Source organism: Apteryx mantelli, chromosome 40 (genome assembly GCF_036417845.1).
Source record: "Apteryx mantelli isolate bAptMan1 chromosome 40, bAptMan1.hap1, whole genome shotgun sequence".
In the NCBI taxonomy this organism is placed as follows: domain Eukaryota; kingdom Metazoa; phylum Chordata; class Aves; order Apterygiformes; family Apterygidae; genus Apteryx; species Apteryx mantelli.
In genome coordinates, this window is record NC_090017.1 from 550,448 (window position 1) to 565,913 (window position 15,466).

Below are 15,466 nucleotides of genomic sequence, written 5' to 3' on the forward strand. Positions count from 1 at the left end.
GCTCGTATCCTGCTCGAAAACCTCGTTTGATTTCTGACTTTTGTCCGAAAACCGCCTGAAGTCCAGCAGGAGCGGGGCCCGGCTCTGGGATGGATCCGTGCATCACTGCCGGAGCGGCCGTGCCGTACGCTAGATGGCAGTCCTTCTCCGGCAGCCCCGGGCGCCTCCGCCACACTTTTGCTGAGCTTTAGTCCATTTTTCGACCTGCTACCAGAAAAGGAGCATTTTCTGCTGAAGGAAAAAATCCCAAAACAGCACATTAAGGGAAGCGGCTCTTCCCATGGAGCCTCTCCTCTCCTCCTGGACACGAGCCCAGCCATTGGCATGTGCCTTCACCTGCCTCCTGTGCTGTTTTTCCTCTGCGGCCAGGTGTGCCAGGGCACAGGTATGTGCATACACACGTGTGATAACACACGTGACACTGCTCACATGTGCACGCTGCATGTGCGGCAGCGCTGCTGCCACACACGCACACGCAATGACGCAAGGTGTGCACGCGCGGCTCCCCACCCCGTGGGCGCCCACACGCACATGCTAACGCACACGCTGTCCCATGCATGCACGCTTCACGCGTGACACTGCTGCTGTGCATGCGCACGCAGCGCGTGACGCTTGCTGTGGGTGCACGCGTGAGTCTCCACGCATGCACACGTGTGCACACAGGTGTACATGTGGACACGCACAGATGCACATGCGTGTGGGGGACGGACACACACACACACACACACGCACGCACGCACGCACGCACGCACGCACGCACGCACGCACGCACACGCACACGCACACGCACACGCGCACACACACACACACACGGCCCCACCTCCTGTCCCAATTCTCGTTGCCCTTTTAACGGCCGGAGGGGGGCGTGGCTCCTCCTCGACCCCGCCCCCTGGCGCGCGCGGGGCCCCGCCCAGGCCCCGCCCCGCGCCGCCCGCGCCGCCGCCGCCGCCGCCGCTCGGCCCGGCCCCGGCTCCGGCTCGGGCTCCGGCTCCCGCCCCGCTCCCGCCCCGCTCCCGCTCCCGCCGCGCCCCGGCGACGATGCCGCAGCCGCAGCCGCAGCCGCGGGGCCGCGGGCGGGGCTATAGCGCTGGGGATCGCCCCGCTGCGGGCCGGAGGCCATGAGGGGACGCGGGGCAGGTGAGTGACCGGCTCGGCGGGCACCGGGCCCGGGGCGGGGGGGGGGCTGCGGACGGGTCGGGGGGGGGTCGATCCAGGTGGGGGGGGAGCAGCAGGTAGGGGGAGGCGTGAGGATTTGGGGAGGCAGATTTAGGGGGTCCGGGGGGGTCGATCCGGGTGCGGGGGGGCTTTAGGGAAGCGGGGGGCAGGTTTAGGGGGTCCGGGGGGGGTCGATCCGGGTGCGGGGGGGCTTTAGGGAAGCGGGGGGCAGGTTTAGGGGGTCCGGAGGGGTCGATCCGGGTGCGGGGGGGCTTTAGGGAAGCGGGGGGCAGATTTAGGGGGTCCGGGGGGGTCGATCCGGGTGCGGGGGGGCTTTAGGGAAGCGGGGGGCAGATTTCGGGGGTCCGGGGGGGTCGATCCGGGTGGGGGGAAGCTTTAGGGAAGCGGGGGGCAGGTTTAGGGGGTCCGGGGGGGTCGATCCGGGTGCGGGGGGGCTTTAGGGAAGCGGGGGGCAGGTTTGGGGGGTCCGGGGGGGTCGATCCGGGTGCGGGGGGGCTTTAGGGAAGCGGGGGGCAGGTTTAGGGGGTCCGGGGGGGTCGATCCGGGGGGGGGGAGCTTTAGGGAAGCGGGGGGCAGGTTTGGGGGGTCCGGGGGGGTCGATCCGGGTGCGGGGGGGCTTTAGGGAAGCGGGGGGCAGGTTTAGGGGGTCTGGGGGGATCGATTCCGGGTGCGGGGGAGCTTCAGGAAGCGGGGGGCAGGTTTAGGGGGTCCGGGGGGGTCGATCCGGGTGCGGGGGGGCTTTAGGGAAGCGGGGGGCAGGTTTAGGGGGTCTGGGGGGATCGATCCGGGTGCGGGGGAGCTTTAGGAAGCGGGGGGCAGGTTTAGGGGGTCCGGGGGGGGTCGATCCGGGTGCGGGGGGGCTTTAGGGAAGCGGGGGGCAGGTTTAGGGGGTCCGGGGGGGTCGATCCGGGGGGGGGGAGCTTTAGGGAAGCGGGGGGCAGGTTTGGGGGGGTCCGGGGGGGTCGATCCGGGTGCGGGGGGGCTTTAGGGAAGCGGGGGGCAGGTTTAGGGGGTCTGGGGGGATCGATCCGGGTGCGGGGGAGCTTCAGGGAAGCGGGGGGCAGGTTTAGGGGGTCCGGGGGGGTCGATCCGGGTGCGGGGGGCTTTAGGGAAGCGGGGGGCAGGTTTAGGGGGTCTGGGGGGATCGATCCGGGTGCGGGGGAGCTTTAGGGAAGCGGGGGGCAGGTTTAGGGGGTCCGGGGGGGTCGATCCGGGTGCGGGGGGGCTTTAGGGAAGCGGGGGGCAGGTTTAGGGGGTCTGGGGGGATCGATCCGGGTGCGGGGGAGCTTCAGGGAAGCGGGGGGCAGGTTTAGGGGGTCCGGGGGGATCGATCCGGGTGCGGGGGAGCTTCAGGGAAGCGGGGGGCAGGTTTTAGGGGGTCCGGGGGGGTCCGATCCGGGTGCGGGGGGGCTTTAGGGAAGCGGGGGGCAGTTTAGGGGGTCTGGGGGGATCGATCCGGGTGCGGGGGAGCTTTAGGGAAGCGGGGGGCAGGTTTAGGGGGTCCGGGGGGGTCGATCCGGGTGCGGGGGGGCTTTAGGGAAGCGGGGGGCAGGTTTAGGGGGTCTGGGGGATCGATCCGGGTGCGGGGGAGCTTCAGGGAAGCGGGGGGCAGGTTTAGGGGGTCCGGGGGGGTCGATCCGGGTGCGAGGGAGCAGCAGGTAAGCGGCACCCTGAGGTCCGAGGTGGGGGACATGATTTGGGATCAATCCCGGTGCCGGAAAACGTCCGCGGCGGAGGCCGGAGCCGTGCGGGGCCTCGGAGCGGCGGCTCCTCGGTATCGGCGCTCCGGAAGCCGTGGGATTATTTTTAGCGCCGAGCGGCCTTTCCCCCCCCCGCGTCTCCCCTCCCCTCCGCGTTCCCTCCTCCCTTTGCCCTCTGATTCATCGGACCTGAAGCGTCTCCCGAGTCCTGCCGGGCCGGGCCAGGGCGGCTCTCCGGGCTCCTGGAATCCCGGCACCACCCGGGGCCTCCGGAAAAAACTAGATAGAAGCAGGTTAGAAACGGGGCTGCGGCCCAGCACCACAACCCCGCGGGTTTCCGCGGATCCTTGCGCCGCCGGGCGCAGAGAGGACGGGAGACTCCGGGTGGTTTTTTTTTTTCCGGGGTGATCGCCGCGTCTCCCGGGAAGGAGCGAGGTTCCCAGGGGAGCGCGCACGACCCCTCTGCTTTCCGCCTTGACACGCGAAGCCGCCCGCGGAGCCGTACGGAAGACGGGAAGGTCGAGGCAGGCCTCAACCTTTGCGCCGTGAAAACCTGTCCGTGCGGCCTCCGGCTCTTCCGTGGGTGGGGAATTCTCGGGCCGGCACGTGTGGTGCCGCGGAGGTTTCGGAGGTAACCGGGGGGCTCGGCCCGGGCTCATTGCTCTCGCTTTGGCGCCTTGTTTCCCTGACTTTTCTGCCTTATCGGCCGCTCCGGGCGGAGAACGCGCTCCGGGAGGTGTGGAAAGCCGCTGGCACGGGCAGCGGCGGAGCGGCTGGGAGCCGCCGGCATGAGGCCCAGCTCCCGCGGGGTGGCTTGGGGCGCGGTTTCAAAGGCCGGTGGGATCCCCGCCTTTCCCATCGGCTCCTCCGACCCCGAGGTATCCCAGGGCGTTTGAGCCGAGCCGTCGGATGGGCCGTGACCCCCCCGGCACCGGAGAGAAGCGAGGGAGCGTCCGCGGGGCCGAGCGAGGGCTCCGGGAAGCGGGCCGGCGGTGGCGGATAACTGCCTCCACCTGCCTGTGCCGACCGGGAAAACGCCCTGGATGCCTTCGGGCTCCGCGGCGCTTCCTCGCTCTCCCGGCTGCTCTGCTTTGACAGCGAATTTGAGGGATACGAACTTTTGCCGGGAGCGAAGGCGGCGGGAGCAGAGCGGGCCGCCCGCAGCCGAGGCCGCGTTCCCCTGGGAGCGAGGAACGTCCCGCGTTCCCCTGCCCTCCGCGGATTACGGCCCCGATTCGGGGTGTTCCGCACCCCTTCCTGGCCGGCGCGGTCCGGAGAGCCGCTTCCGCGCGGAGCCGCTCCGGGTCACGCGGGCATCGCGGGGGCCGGCCGGCCCGAATTAGCCCTGCCGGCGCGGTGCCCCTTTGCCGGGGGAATGCTGGTGGCGGCGGCGCGGATTAAGGGCTTGGGTTACAGCGCTCCGGCGGGGGCCGCGGGCCCCTTCCTATCCCCATTCCGCAGGTCGGGAAAACTGAGGCGCCGCTCCCGGCTTCCGGCCGTTTCCCAGGCGGGATTCCCGTGCGCCGAGCTGCCGGCTCCCTGCCGAGCGCTCCTGCAGCGGCGGCGGCGCCTCGCTTCGGTTTTCCGCCCTCGCCGCCTTTCCCTGCCGGACCCCGCGGCTCTCGCGGCCGTTCGGAAAGCTCTGGCGTCGCGAAGGGATTCGGGACCGGCCGGAGCCGCGGCGTCGCTCCCGCGGCCGCGCGTTTCGGAGAGAAACTTCCTGCTTTCCGCCCGCTGCGACCCGGATTCGCTCGGAGCTGGCGGTGGTGGCGGGGGGGGGAGGCGCTGGGAAAGCCGCGAAGCCGGGAGGAAAAGCCGGCTGCCGCTTCGCGCTGCTCCGCGCCGCTCCCGGCGCGATTAAAGCGATCGCTTCCCGAAGAAGGGAAACGGCCGGATCGCTTTTCCTGGCCGCCGTTTCAAGTATGCGCCGCGTCGCTCTTTCCTCCGCCGGCGCCCGCTCCCTGGCCCCGGGGCCGCTCGCGGGGCGCTTTCCCGGCCGGAGTTTCTCCGGGGAGCCGGGGAAAACCCTCGGTGGGGAACCGCAATTATCTCCCGGCGCTTTCCCCCCTCCGCCAAGCGCCCCGGAGCGGCTCCGCGCTTCCGTAATTGTCCTAATGGCTCCCGACGGCGGCGCGCCTCCTCCCCGCCCGGCCGCGAGGCTAATTAGCGGCGGCGGCGCTCGCGGTCCTAATTGAGCCGGCGGGGAGAGTCCCCCGGAACGGCCCCGCGTGGGAAAGGCCTCCGGAGCCGGCGTTCCCCAGCGCTCCGGCCTCGAAGCTCCGGCCCCGGCGCTTCCCGCGGGTGAGTGTCCCGGCAGGGGAAACGCGGCGTTTCCCCCCCACCCCCCCCTGGAGACGCCGGAGGTGGGAGAAGGTGGCTGAACGCAGCCGCTCGCGTGGGAAGCAGCTGCCGATCCGGCTGCGGGAGGTGCCGCGTCCCGTGGGATTCGGGAGCCCCGGGAAGAGGCGGCGGCTCTGGGGCGAAGGCGCGGACGCTCTGTGGGAGCCGGCAGCATCCGCCTGCTCCGGCGGCTCCGAGCCTGCCGGCCTCCGCGGGTCTCCCCACTTTCCGGGCCAGAAAGGGGCCGTTTGCACTCGGAGACATCGGGAATATCTTCTCCCATGTTCCCGAATGGGATCTCTCGCTTCCCGGGTGCCGCCGTCGGGACCTTCTTCCTGAGCACGCGAAACCCGGGAAAACCGCGCAAAACCCGTTTGGGAACGCCGGGGCCGCTCCGGTGCTCCCGTCCAAACCGGCGGCTCCTTCCCCGGCCCGGAGACGTCTTCCTAAGAGAGAAGGAAAAGAGGCGGCAGCTTCCCGTATCCGATGCTCGAAAATCCCCGGCTGAGGCCATAAAACGCGGCTTTTCCTGCGAAAACGGGGGAGGCAGCGGCCGGCGCCGGCGGTCCGTCCTCGGCGCGGGGGCTCTCCGGCGGCCGGCGCGGAGGCGGCGCTCTCCCGCGGGAAGGCGGCGCTTCCCGCCACGGGGGGGAATCCAGCCGCTCCGCTCCGCTGCAGCACAGCTGCTGGGGCTAAAAATACCGCCGGGACGCGCCGTAACGGGGCCGCGGCGCTGTAACCGGCCTCCGGCGCCGGGAAACGCCGGGAAGTGCCGGGAAGAAGCGCGGCTCCCGGGATGGAGTGCCGACGCCGCCCCCTCGCTCCGCAGGGTAGCTCCATGAGCGCCGGCTGCCCGCCCTGAGCCCGGCGCCCACCATGGCGGGAGCTTCCGTGAAGGTGGCCGTGCGCGTCCGGCCCTTCAACTCCCGGGAAACCAGCCGCGACGCCAAGTGCGTCATCCAGATGCAGGGCAAGACCACGTGTGAGTAGCCGCCGCCGCCGCGTTCCCGCGTTCCCGTGTTCCCGGGGGGGTTTATTCCCTCCTTCCGTGTGTCCCCCCCTCCCCGGAGCCGCCGCGCGCCCTCCGAGGGCAGCTGCCGAGCCGCAGCTATGAGAGCTATGCCAGGAATGAGGGGCCGCTCCGGGGCTGCTGGCCGGGCGAGGACGCCCAGCGGGATCCCGGGGATCCCGGCGGCGGCTCGGGAGCTGCGGGAAGGCGGCGGCGCCTCGGCCCAGGGCGGGAAGGTGGGCGACGCTCCCCCCCCCCGCTCCACCCCGGCCGCGAGCGGAGGCGCCGGGTGCGGATCGCCGCTGCCGGGAAAGCGCCCGCTTCGCCCTTGGCAGCTTCCCGGAGCAGCCGGCTGCCGCGGATAAAAATAGCCGGCGCGGCCGGGCACTGGGGAGGCACCGGGTCGTGGGTGCCCCCCCCTTGCCTGGCCGTCCCATCCCGTCCCGTCCCATCATCCCGTCCCATCCCATCCCGTCCTGCCCCATCCCATCCCGTCCTGTCCTGTCCCATCCCACCCCATCCCGTCCTGCCCCATCCCATCCCGTCCTGTCCCATCATTCCATCCCGTCCCGTCCTGTCCCGTCCCATCCCATCCCATCATCCTGTCCTTTCCTGTCCTGTCCCGTCCTATCCCATCCCATCCCATCATCCCGTCCTGTCCTGTCCCGTCCTGCCCCGTCCCATCCCATCATCCCGTCCTGTCCTGTCCCATCCCATCCTGTCCCATCCTGTCCTGCCCCATCCCATCCCATCCCATCCTGTCCCATCCATCATCCCATCCTGCCCCATCCCATCCTGTACCGTCCCGTCCTGCCCCGTCCCATCCCATCATCCTGTCCTGTCCTGTCCCGTCCCATCCCGTCCCATCCTGTCCTGCCCCATCCCGTCCCATCCCATCATCCTGTCCTGTCCTGTCCTGTCCCGTCCTCTCCTGTCCCATCCCATCATCCCGTCCCGTCCCATCCCATCCTGTCCCATCCTGTCCTGCCCCATCGCATCCCATCCCGTGCCGTCCCTTCCCATCCTGCCCCATCCCGTCCCATCCCGTCCTGCCCCATCCCATCCCGCCCCATCCCACCCCATCCCGTCCGGTGCCGTCCCCGCAGGCATCACCAACCCCAAGCTCTCCAAAGACGCCACCAAGAACTTCACCTTCGACTACTCGTACTGGTCGCACACGTCGGTGAGTGGTGCCGGGGGGGGGCAGCGGATGCCGGGGGGCAGTTGGGGGGGCAGCGGGGGGGGCAGCGGGGGGGCAGCAGGGCCCCTCACGCCCCCCCCCCGCGCAGGAGGAGGACCCGCGCTTCGCCTCGCAGCGGCAGGTCTACGCCGACATCGGGGCGGAGATGCTGCTCCACGCCTTCGAGGGCTACAACGTCTGCATCTTCGCCTACGGCCAGACCGGCGCCGGCAAGTCCTACACCATGATGGGCCGCCAGGAGCCCGGGCAGCAGGGCATCGTCCCCCAGGTGCGCGCGGGGGGCCGCGGCAATGCCGTGGGGCAGCTCTGCCGTGGGGCGGCACCACCGCCGTGGGGCAGCGCCGCCGCCGCCGCTCAGCGCCGCCGCCCCTCTCGCCCCACCCAGCTCTGCGCCGACCTCTTCGCTCGTGTCCAGCGCGACGGCTGCCCCGACCTCTCCTACTCCGTGGAGGTGAGCGGGCCGCGCGGGGAGGGGGGCGGCGGTTCGGCGCGGCCCCACGACGTGGTGTTTCCCGGCCCCACAGTGCAGCATTCCCAGCCCCACAGCGTGGTGTTCCCGGCCCCACAGCGTTCCTGGCCCCATGGCGTGGTGTTCCCAGCCCCATGGCATGGTGTTCCTGGCCCCACGGCGTTCCCAGCCCCACAGTGCAGCATTCCCAGCCCCACAGAGGTCCCAGCTCCATGGCGTTCCTGGCCCCACGGCGCAGGGCTCCCAGCCCCAGGGTGCCCCCAGCCCCACAGCACAGGGCTCATGGTTCCCCGGCGCAACCCCCAGCCCCGCGGCTCAGCCCCCAGCCCCACAGCGCAGCCCCCCAGGCCCTGCAGCGCGGCTCACGGCCCCCCCCGGCGCGGCGCAGGTGAGCTACATGGAGATCTACTGCGAGCGGGTGCGCGACCTGCTGAACCCCAAGGGCCGGGGCAACCTGCGGGTGCGCGAGCACCCGCTGCTGGGCCCCTACGTCGAGGACCTCTCCAAGCTGGCCGTCACCTCCTTCGCGGACGTCGCCGACCTCATGGACTGCGGCAACAAGGCCAGGTGGGGCCGGGCCCCGGCGTCCCCCTCCTCCTCCTCCTCCTCCTCGTCTTCCTCCTCCTCGTCGTCGCGGCCGCGCGAGGGCGCCCCAGAGCGGCTCGGCTCCGCTCGACGCCGCCCGCCGCCGCTTCCCCTCGCAGGACGGTCGCGGCCACCAACATGAACGAGACGAGCAGCCGCTCGCACGCCGTCTTCACCATCGTCTTCACGCAGCGCCGCCACGACCGGCTCACCGAGCTCGACACCGAGAAGGTGAGGCGGGGGGGCGGGGCGGGGCCCGGACGCCTGGGCCCCCCCTCCCCCCACCCCCTCCCAACCCCTCCGCCCCGGTGTCGCCCGCCCAGGTCAGCAAGATCAGCCTGGTGGACCTGGCCGGCAGCGAGCGCGCCGACTCCTCGGGCGCCCGGGGCACGCGGCTCAAGGTGAGGGGGGCGGCGGGGGGGGCCGGGGGGCGGCCCACGTCCCCTGCTCCTCCTCTTCCTCCTGCTCCTCTTCCTCCTGCTCCTCTTCCTCGGCAGGAAGGAGCCAACATCAACAAGTCGCTGACGACGCTGGGGAAGGTCATCTCCGCCCTGGCCGAGATGGTGAGCGCGGGGCGCCGGGGCTCCCTCCTGGACACCCTGATTCCCTCCTGGATGCCCCAGTTCCCTCCCTGGATGCCCCGATTCCCTCCCGGACACTGGGGCTCCCTCCCTGGATGCCCCGATTCCCTCCCGGACACCTGGGCTCCCTCCCTGGATGCCCTGATTCCCTCCTGGATGTCCTGGTTCCCTCTGTGGATACCCAGGCTCCCTCCCGGACATCTCAGCTCCCCCCATGGATGCCCCGGTTTCCTCCTGGCTGCCTGGACCCCCTCCCCTCCCGAGCGGCCTCCGGAATCTCCTTTCCGTCTCCGCAGCAGAACAACAAGAAGAAGAAGTCGGATTTCATCCCCTACCGGGACTCGGTGCTGACTTGGCTGCTCAAGGAGAACCTGGGTGCGTCCGCGGCTCCGGGGGGCGGCGGCGGCTCCGGGGGGCGGTTGCTCCATGGGGTGGCGGCTCCGTGGGGCGGTTGCTCCGTGGGGCAGCAGCGGCTCCGTGGGGCGGCACGCTCGGCCCCCGCTGCCGCACCGCCGCAGCCCCGCCGTGCCTCCGCCCGCAGGAGGCAACTCGCGCACGGCCATGATCGCGGCGCTGAGCCCCGCCGACATCAACTACGAGGAGACGCTGAGCACCCTGCGGTGAGGGGGGGCACGTGGGGGGGCGCGCAGGGATGGGGGGGGACTTGGGGGGGGCGGCCCGGCCCTGACGCCCCCGCGCCCCCCCCCCCAGCTACGCGGACCGCACCAAGCAGATCCGGTGCCACGCCGTGGTCAACGAGGACCCCAACGCCCGGCTCATCCGGGAGCTCAAGCAGGAGGTGGCCCGGCTGCGGGAGCTGCTCTGCGCCCAGGGGCTCGGCGCCGCCGCCGCCCTCCCCGGTGAGACGGGGGCGGGGCTGGGGGCGGAGTCAGGGGTTAAGGGGGTGGGGCTGGGAGGGGGCGGAGTCAGGGGTGCAGGGGGCGGGGCTGGGGAGGGGGCAGAGCCAGGGGAGCAGGGGGCAGAGCCAGGGGTGCAGGGGGCGGAGCTGGGGGCCACAGGGGGTGGAGCTGGGGACATGGGGGTGGAGCTGGGGACATGGGGGTGGAGCTGGGGAGTGCAGGGGCAGAGCTGGGGGCTGCAGGGGCGGAGCTGGGGATGTGGGGGCGGGGCTGGGGATGCAGGGGGCGGGGCTGGGGTTTGGGGGTGGAGCTGTGGGCTTGGGGGCGGAGCTGGAGGTTTGAGGTGGAGCTAGGGAGCTTGGGGGCGGGGCTAGGGGCTCGGGGCATGGAACTGGGGGGGGCAGAGGGGACAGAGGGGGCTTTGGGGGCAGAGCTGGGGGGTCATGGCGAGACGGCGGCAGGGGGAAGCGGCGCGGCTGCCCCCCACCCCACCCCACCCCGCCCCAACCATCCACTCCGTCCCCCAGCAGGGCCGGCGCTGGAGGGCGCCGTGGGTCACCCCGGCCCCCCGGCGCCGCCTCGGCCCCCCGGCGCGGAGCCCCCCGGGCCGCTGCCCCCCGGCGCCCTCAACGGGGCCGCGGAGCCCTTCCCCGCCCTGGGCGAGCAGCTGCTCTGCACCGAGGAGGCCATGGAGAGGCTGCAGGTACCGCGGGGCCCAGGCGTCCGGGCTCGGCCCCCCCCCCCAGCCCGGGATGGGGCCCAGGCGTCCGGGCTCAACCCCACCCCCACCCCCCCCGCCGCCCCCCAGGAGACGGAGAAAATCATCGCGGAGCTCAACGAGACCTGGGAGGAGAAGCTGCGCAAGACGGAGGCCATCCGCATGGAGAGGTGCGTGTGGGGCGCAGGGCCGCCCTGCCTGCCCCACGGCCGCCCTGCCCGCCCCACGGCCGCCCCACGGCCTCCCTGCCCGCCCCACGGCCGCCCCACGGCCTCCTTGCCCGCTCCACGGCCGCCCCATGGCCACCCCACGGCCACCCCACAGCATCCCTGCTCACCCCACAGCCTCCTTTCCCACCCCATGGCCACCCCATGGCCTCCCTGCCCACCCCACACCCTTCCTGCCTGCCCCACAGCTGCCCCACAGTCTCCCTGCTCACCCCACAGCCTGCCTGCTTGCCCCACGGCCTCCCCACCCACCCTACATCTGCCCCACGGCCACCTCGCTCACCCCACGTCTGCCCCACGTCCCCCCCCCCCTCGCCCCCCGGCCCTGACGCCGCCTCTCGCCGCAGGGAGGCGCTGCTGGCCGAGATGGGGGTGGCTCTGCGGGAGGACGGCGGCACCGTCGGCGTCTTCTCCCCCAAAAAGGCGAGTCCCGGGGGGGGCAGGGGGGCGCGGGGGGGGCACAGGGGGGTCCGTCCGTCCCCCCCCCACAGGCAGGGGCCGCGCGCCGTGGGGCAGGACCCGCCGGCCGTGACCCCCCCCCTCCTCCCGCAGACCCCCCACCTGGTGAACCTCAACGAGGACCCGCTCATGTCCGAGTGCCTCCTCTACCACATCAAGGACGGCGTGACGAGGTGGGGCCGCGCCGGGGGGTGGGGGGTGGGGGGGGCGCCGTGGGGCAGGCAGCCCCCCGCCCCGCTGACACCCCCCCCCCCCACATCCCGCCCCACTGACACCCCCCCCATCCCCAGGGTGGGCCAGGTGGACGTGGACATCAAGCTGACGGGACAGTTCATCCGGGAGCGGCACTGCGTCTTCCGGAGCGCCGCCGATCCCGATGGGGAAGGTTAGGGGGCGGGCGGCCGGCGGGGGGGCTGGGGGGGGGACGGGGGGGGACACACGCACGCACACGCGCCGCTGCCCCACGGCCCCCCCCCCGCCCGCCGTGGGGCTGCCAGCGACCCCCCCCGGCCCCCCCTAACACGTCTCTCTCCCCCCCCTCTCTTGTGCTGGCGCTGGAGCAGGTCGCCGCCGCCCCCAGGTACCGCTCGCGGTAGAGGAGGTTCCCGGAGGATTTGGGGGGGGGAAGGGGGAGGGCAGGGCCCGGACGCCTGGGCCCCCGGGTGGTGGCGGGGGGGGGGGGGGGGTTTGGGGAGCCCCCCCCACCCCCCCCAGCTCCGTCGCCTCCGCCCGCAGTGGTGGTGACGCTGGAGCCCTGCGAGGGGGCCGAGACCTACGTCAACGGGAAGCAGGTGACGGAGCCGCTGGTGCTCAGATCCGGTAGGTGCTGGGGGGGGGGGGGGGACACACAGGGACACCCCCCCCCCCCCACGGGGTCCCGGGACGCCCGGACGCCTGGGTCCCATCGTCCCCCCGTCCGTCAGGCAACCGCATCGTGCTGGGCAAGAACCACGTCTTCCGCTTCACGCACCCGGAGCAGGCGCGGCGGGAGCGGGAGCGGAGCCCCCCCCCGGGGCCCCCCCCCCGAGCCCGTCGACTGGAACTTCGCCCAGCGGGAGCTGCTGGAGAAGCAGGGCATCGACATCAAGCTGGAGATGGAGAAGAGGTGAGGGGACGCCGGGGGGGACGCGGGGGACACCGGGGACACTGTGGGACACCACCCTGGCACCCCCCCGCGCCCCACTAACCCCCCCCCCATCCGCCCCCCCCCAGGCTCCAGGACCTGGAGAACCAGTACCGGCGCGAGAAGGAGGAGGCGGATCTGCTGCTGGAGCAGCAGCGGCTGGTGAGGGGGGACGCGGGGGGGACGCGGGGGGGCTGGGCGGGCGCCCCGGCTGCCCCCCCCGGGTGCTCGAGACGTCCCGTGGGCACCTGAGATGTCCCCCAGGTGCCCAAGACATGGCCGGAGCTGTCCCTGGGGTGCCCAAAGTGTCCCCTGGACACCTGAGCTGTCCCCTGGGTCCCCCAGTTGTCCCCCAGGTGCCCGAGCCATGGCCAGAGCCGTCCCTGGGGAGCCCAAAGTGTCCCCCGGGCACCCAAGGTGTCCCCTGGACACCTGAGGTGTATCCTGGGTCATCCACTTGTCCCCCAGTCGCCTGAGATGTCTCTTGGACACCTGAGATGTCCCCCAGGCACCTGAGAAGTCCCCTGGGTCCTCCAGTTGTCCCCCAGGTGCCCCAAACATGGCCCAGGCACCTGAGATGTCACCTGGGCACCTGGGCCATCCCCCAGTCTACTGAGGTGTCCCCTGGGTGTCCAAGGTGTCCCCCAGGCTCCTGAGGTGTCCCCTGGGCGCCTGAGATGTCCCCTGGGCACCTGGGCCATCCCCCAGGCTCCTGAGGTGTCCCCTGGGTGTCCGAGGTGTCCCCTGGGCGCCCAAAGTGTCCCCCAGGCTCCTGAGGTGTCCCCTGGGTGTCCGAGGTGTCCCCTGGGCGCCCAAAGTGTCCCCCAGGCTCCTGAGGTGTCCCCTGGGCGCCTGAGATGTCCCCCGGGCACCTGAGCCGTGCCCCGGCGCCCGAGCCATTGTCCTCTCCCCCCCGCCCCGGCAGTACGCGGACTCGGACAGCGGGGACGACTCGGACAAGCGGTCGTGCGAGGAGAGCTGGCGGCTGATCTCGTCGCTGCGGGAGAAGCTGCCGGCCACCACGGTGCAGAGCATCGTCAAGCGCTGCGGGCTGCCGAGCAGCGGCAAGCGCCGCGAGCCGCTCCGCGTCTACCAGATCCCCCAGCGCCGGCGCATGGCCAAGGACCCCAAGTGGGTCACCATGGCCGACCTGAAGATGCAGGCGGTGAAGGAGATCTGCTACGAGGTGGCGCTCAACGACTTCCGCCACGCGCGCCAGGAGATCGAGGCCATGAGCATCGTCAAGATGAAGGAGCTGTGCCGCCTCTACGGCAAGCGGGACCCCCACGAGAAGGAGACGTGGCGGGCGGTGGCCCGCGACGTCTGGGACACGGTGGGGGTGGGCGAGGAGCGGGCCGAGGAGGGCGCCGGCGGCCCCGGTGGCCCCGGCGGCGGTGGCACGGCCCCGGCGGTGGCGGCGGCGGCGGCGGCCGACGTGGACGACCTGCGCGCCCACCTCGACAAGCTCACCGACATCCTGCACGAGGTGAAGCTGCAGAACAACGTCAAGGACGAGCAGCTCCGGGCCCTGCGCGACCGCGTCGGCAAGATGGAGCGCGTCATCCCCCTCTGCCAGGTGGGGCCCCCGCCGCCCCCCCCCCGGGACCCTCCTCGTGCCCCCCCGCGCAGCCCCTTCCTGCCCCACGCGGCCCCTCGGACCCCCCTTGCTGCCCCTGCCTGCCCCCTGGAGCCCCCTCGTGCTTCCACACAGCCCTTCGGACCCCCCACACGGCCCCTTCCTGCCCCCTCGGACCCCAGAGACTCCCCTCATGGCCCCTTCCTGCCCCACACGGCCCCCTCAGACCCCTTCATGGCCCTTTCCTGCCCCCTTGTGCCCCAGAGACCCCCCTTGGGGCCCCCTCCTGCCCCACACGGCCCCTTCCTGCCCCCCCCGTGGACCCCCTTCTGCCCCCTTGGACCCCCGAGACGCTCCTCACGGCCCCTTCCTGCCCCACGCAACCCGCTCCTGCCCGCCAGACCCCCCCCTCGTAGTCCCTTCTTGCCCCTTCGTAGCCCCTTTCTGCCCCACGTGGCCTCCTCGGACCCCCTGGGGGCCCCTTCCTGCCCCCTTGGACCCCAGAGACCCCCTCGCAGCCCCCTCCTGCCCCACATGGCCCCCTTGCGCCCCCCCCCAGCACCCACCGGGCTCGGGGGGGGGCTCCCATGCCGCGGGGACCCCGGCATCCGGGCGCTGACACGGCGCCGTCCGGCAGGACGAGGGTGCAGAGGAGGAGGCGGTGGCAGTGGCGGCGGTGGAGGCCTGGAGCGGGCCGGGGGGGCGGCGGGAGCCGTCCAGCGCCGAGCGGCTCTGCCGCCTCATGGAGCAGGATCCGGCCTTCCGGCGGGGGCGGCTGCGGTGGCTGCGGCAGGAGCAGGCGCGGCTGCAGGGGCTGCAGGGGCTGCCGGCGCCCCGCGGCCCCCGCCGCCCCGGCCGCTTCGTGCCCCCCCAGGACTGCAAGCTGCGCTTCCCCTTCAAGAGCAACCCCCAGCACCGCGGCGCCTGGGGGGGCCCCGACGGCGGCGGGGGGGGGGACGCCGAGATGGGGGGGGGCGACGCTGCTGCTGCCGCTGCCGCCGCTGCTGCTGCCACTGCCGCCACTGCCGCCGCCGCCGCCGCCCCCCCCTCCTCGCCCGGCCCCCAGCGCCGCCGCCGCTCCGGCTCTGGCTCGGCCCCCACGCGGCCCCGCCAGCACCGCCGCGGTTCCCTGGACGGGGGCCGGGCGCCGGGGCCCCCCCCGCGGCAGCAGCAGCCGCCGTCGCCCCGGCAGCCACCGTCCCCCCCCGGCAGCGCCGCCGCCGCCCCCCCCCGCATGCGCCGCCAGCACTCGGCCCCCGACCTGCAGCAGCGCGGCGGCGCCCCGGCCTAGCGCTGCTGGGGGGGGGGTGCCGCCATCGCCACCGCGGCAGGGGGGGTTGTGGGATGCTGGAGGACCCCCCACCACCAACAACAACACTGGGACAATCAGAGCCGAGCTGTGCCACCCCCCCCCCCCCCAGCCTGGACGCCTGGGTCCCCTC

General features: G+C 72.9%; 1 protein-coding gene across 1 annotated transcript; it reads left to right on the forward strand.

Moving 5' to 3' along the window:
- The first annotated feature begins 960 nt into the window (after positions 1 to 960).
- KIF1C (kinesin family member 1C) lies at positions 961 to 15,315 on the forward strand. The gene is given in 23 exon segments (XM_067315023.1): positions 961 to 1,137; positions 6,046 to 6,198; positions 7,332 to 7,408; positions 7,515 to 7,694; positions 7,812 to 7,877; positions 8,284 to 8,462; positions 8,600 to 8,711; positions 8,804 to 8,881; positions 8,978 to 9,043; positions 9,358 to 9,436; positions 9,603 to 9,681; positions 9,773 to 9,921; positions 10,452 to 10,624; positions 10,730 to 10,809; positions 11,214 to 11,289; positions 11,419 to 11,498; positions 11,616 to 11,710; positions 12,061 to 12,144; positions 12,249 to 12,327; positions 12,329 to 12,430; positions 12,538 to 12,610; positions 13,374 to 14,024; positions 14,662 to 15,315. Coding segments are annotated over 22 exon segments (3,318 nt in total). The 5' UTR covers positions 961 to 1,137; positions 6,046 to 6,092.
- Positions 15,316 to 15,466: the final 151 nt, after the last annotated feature.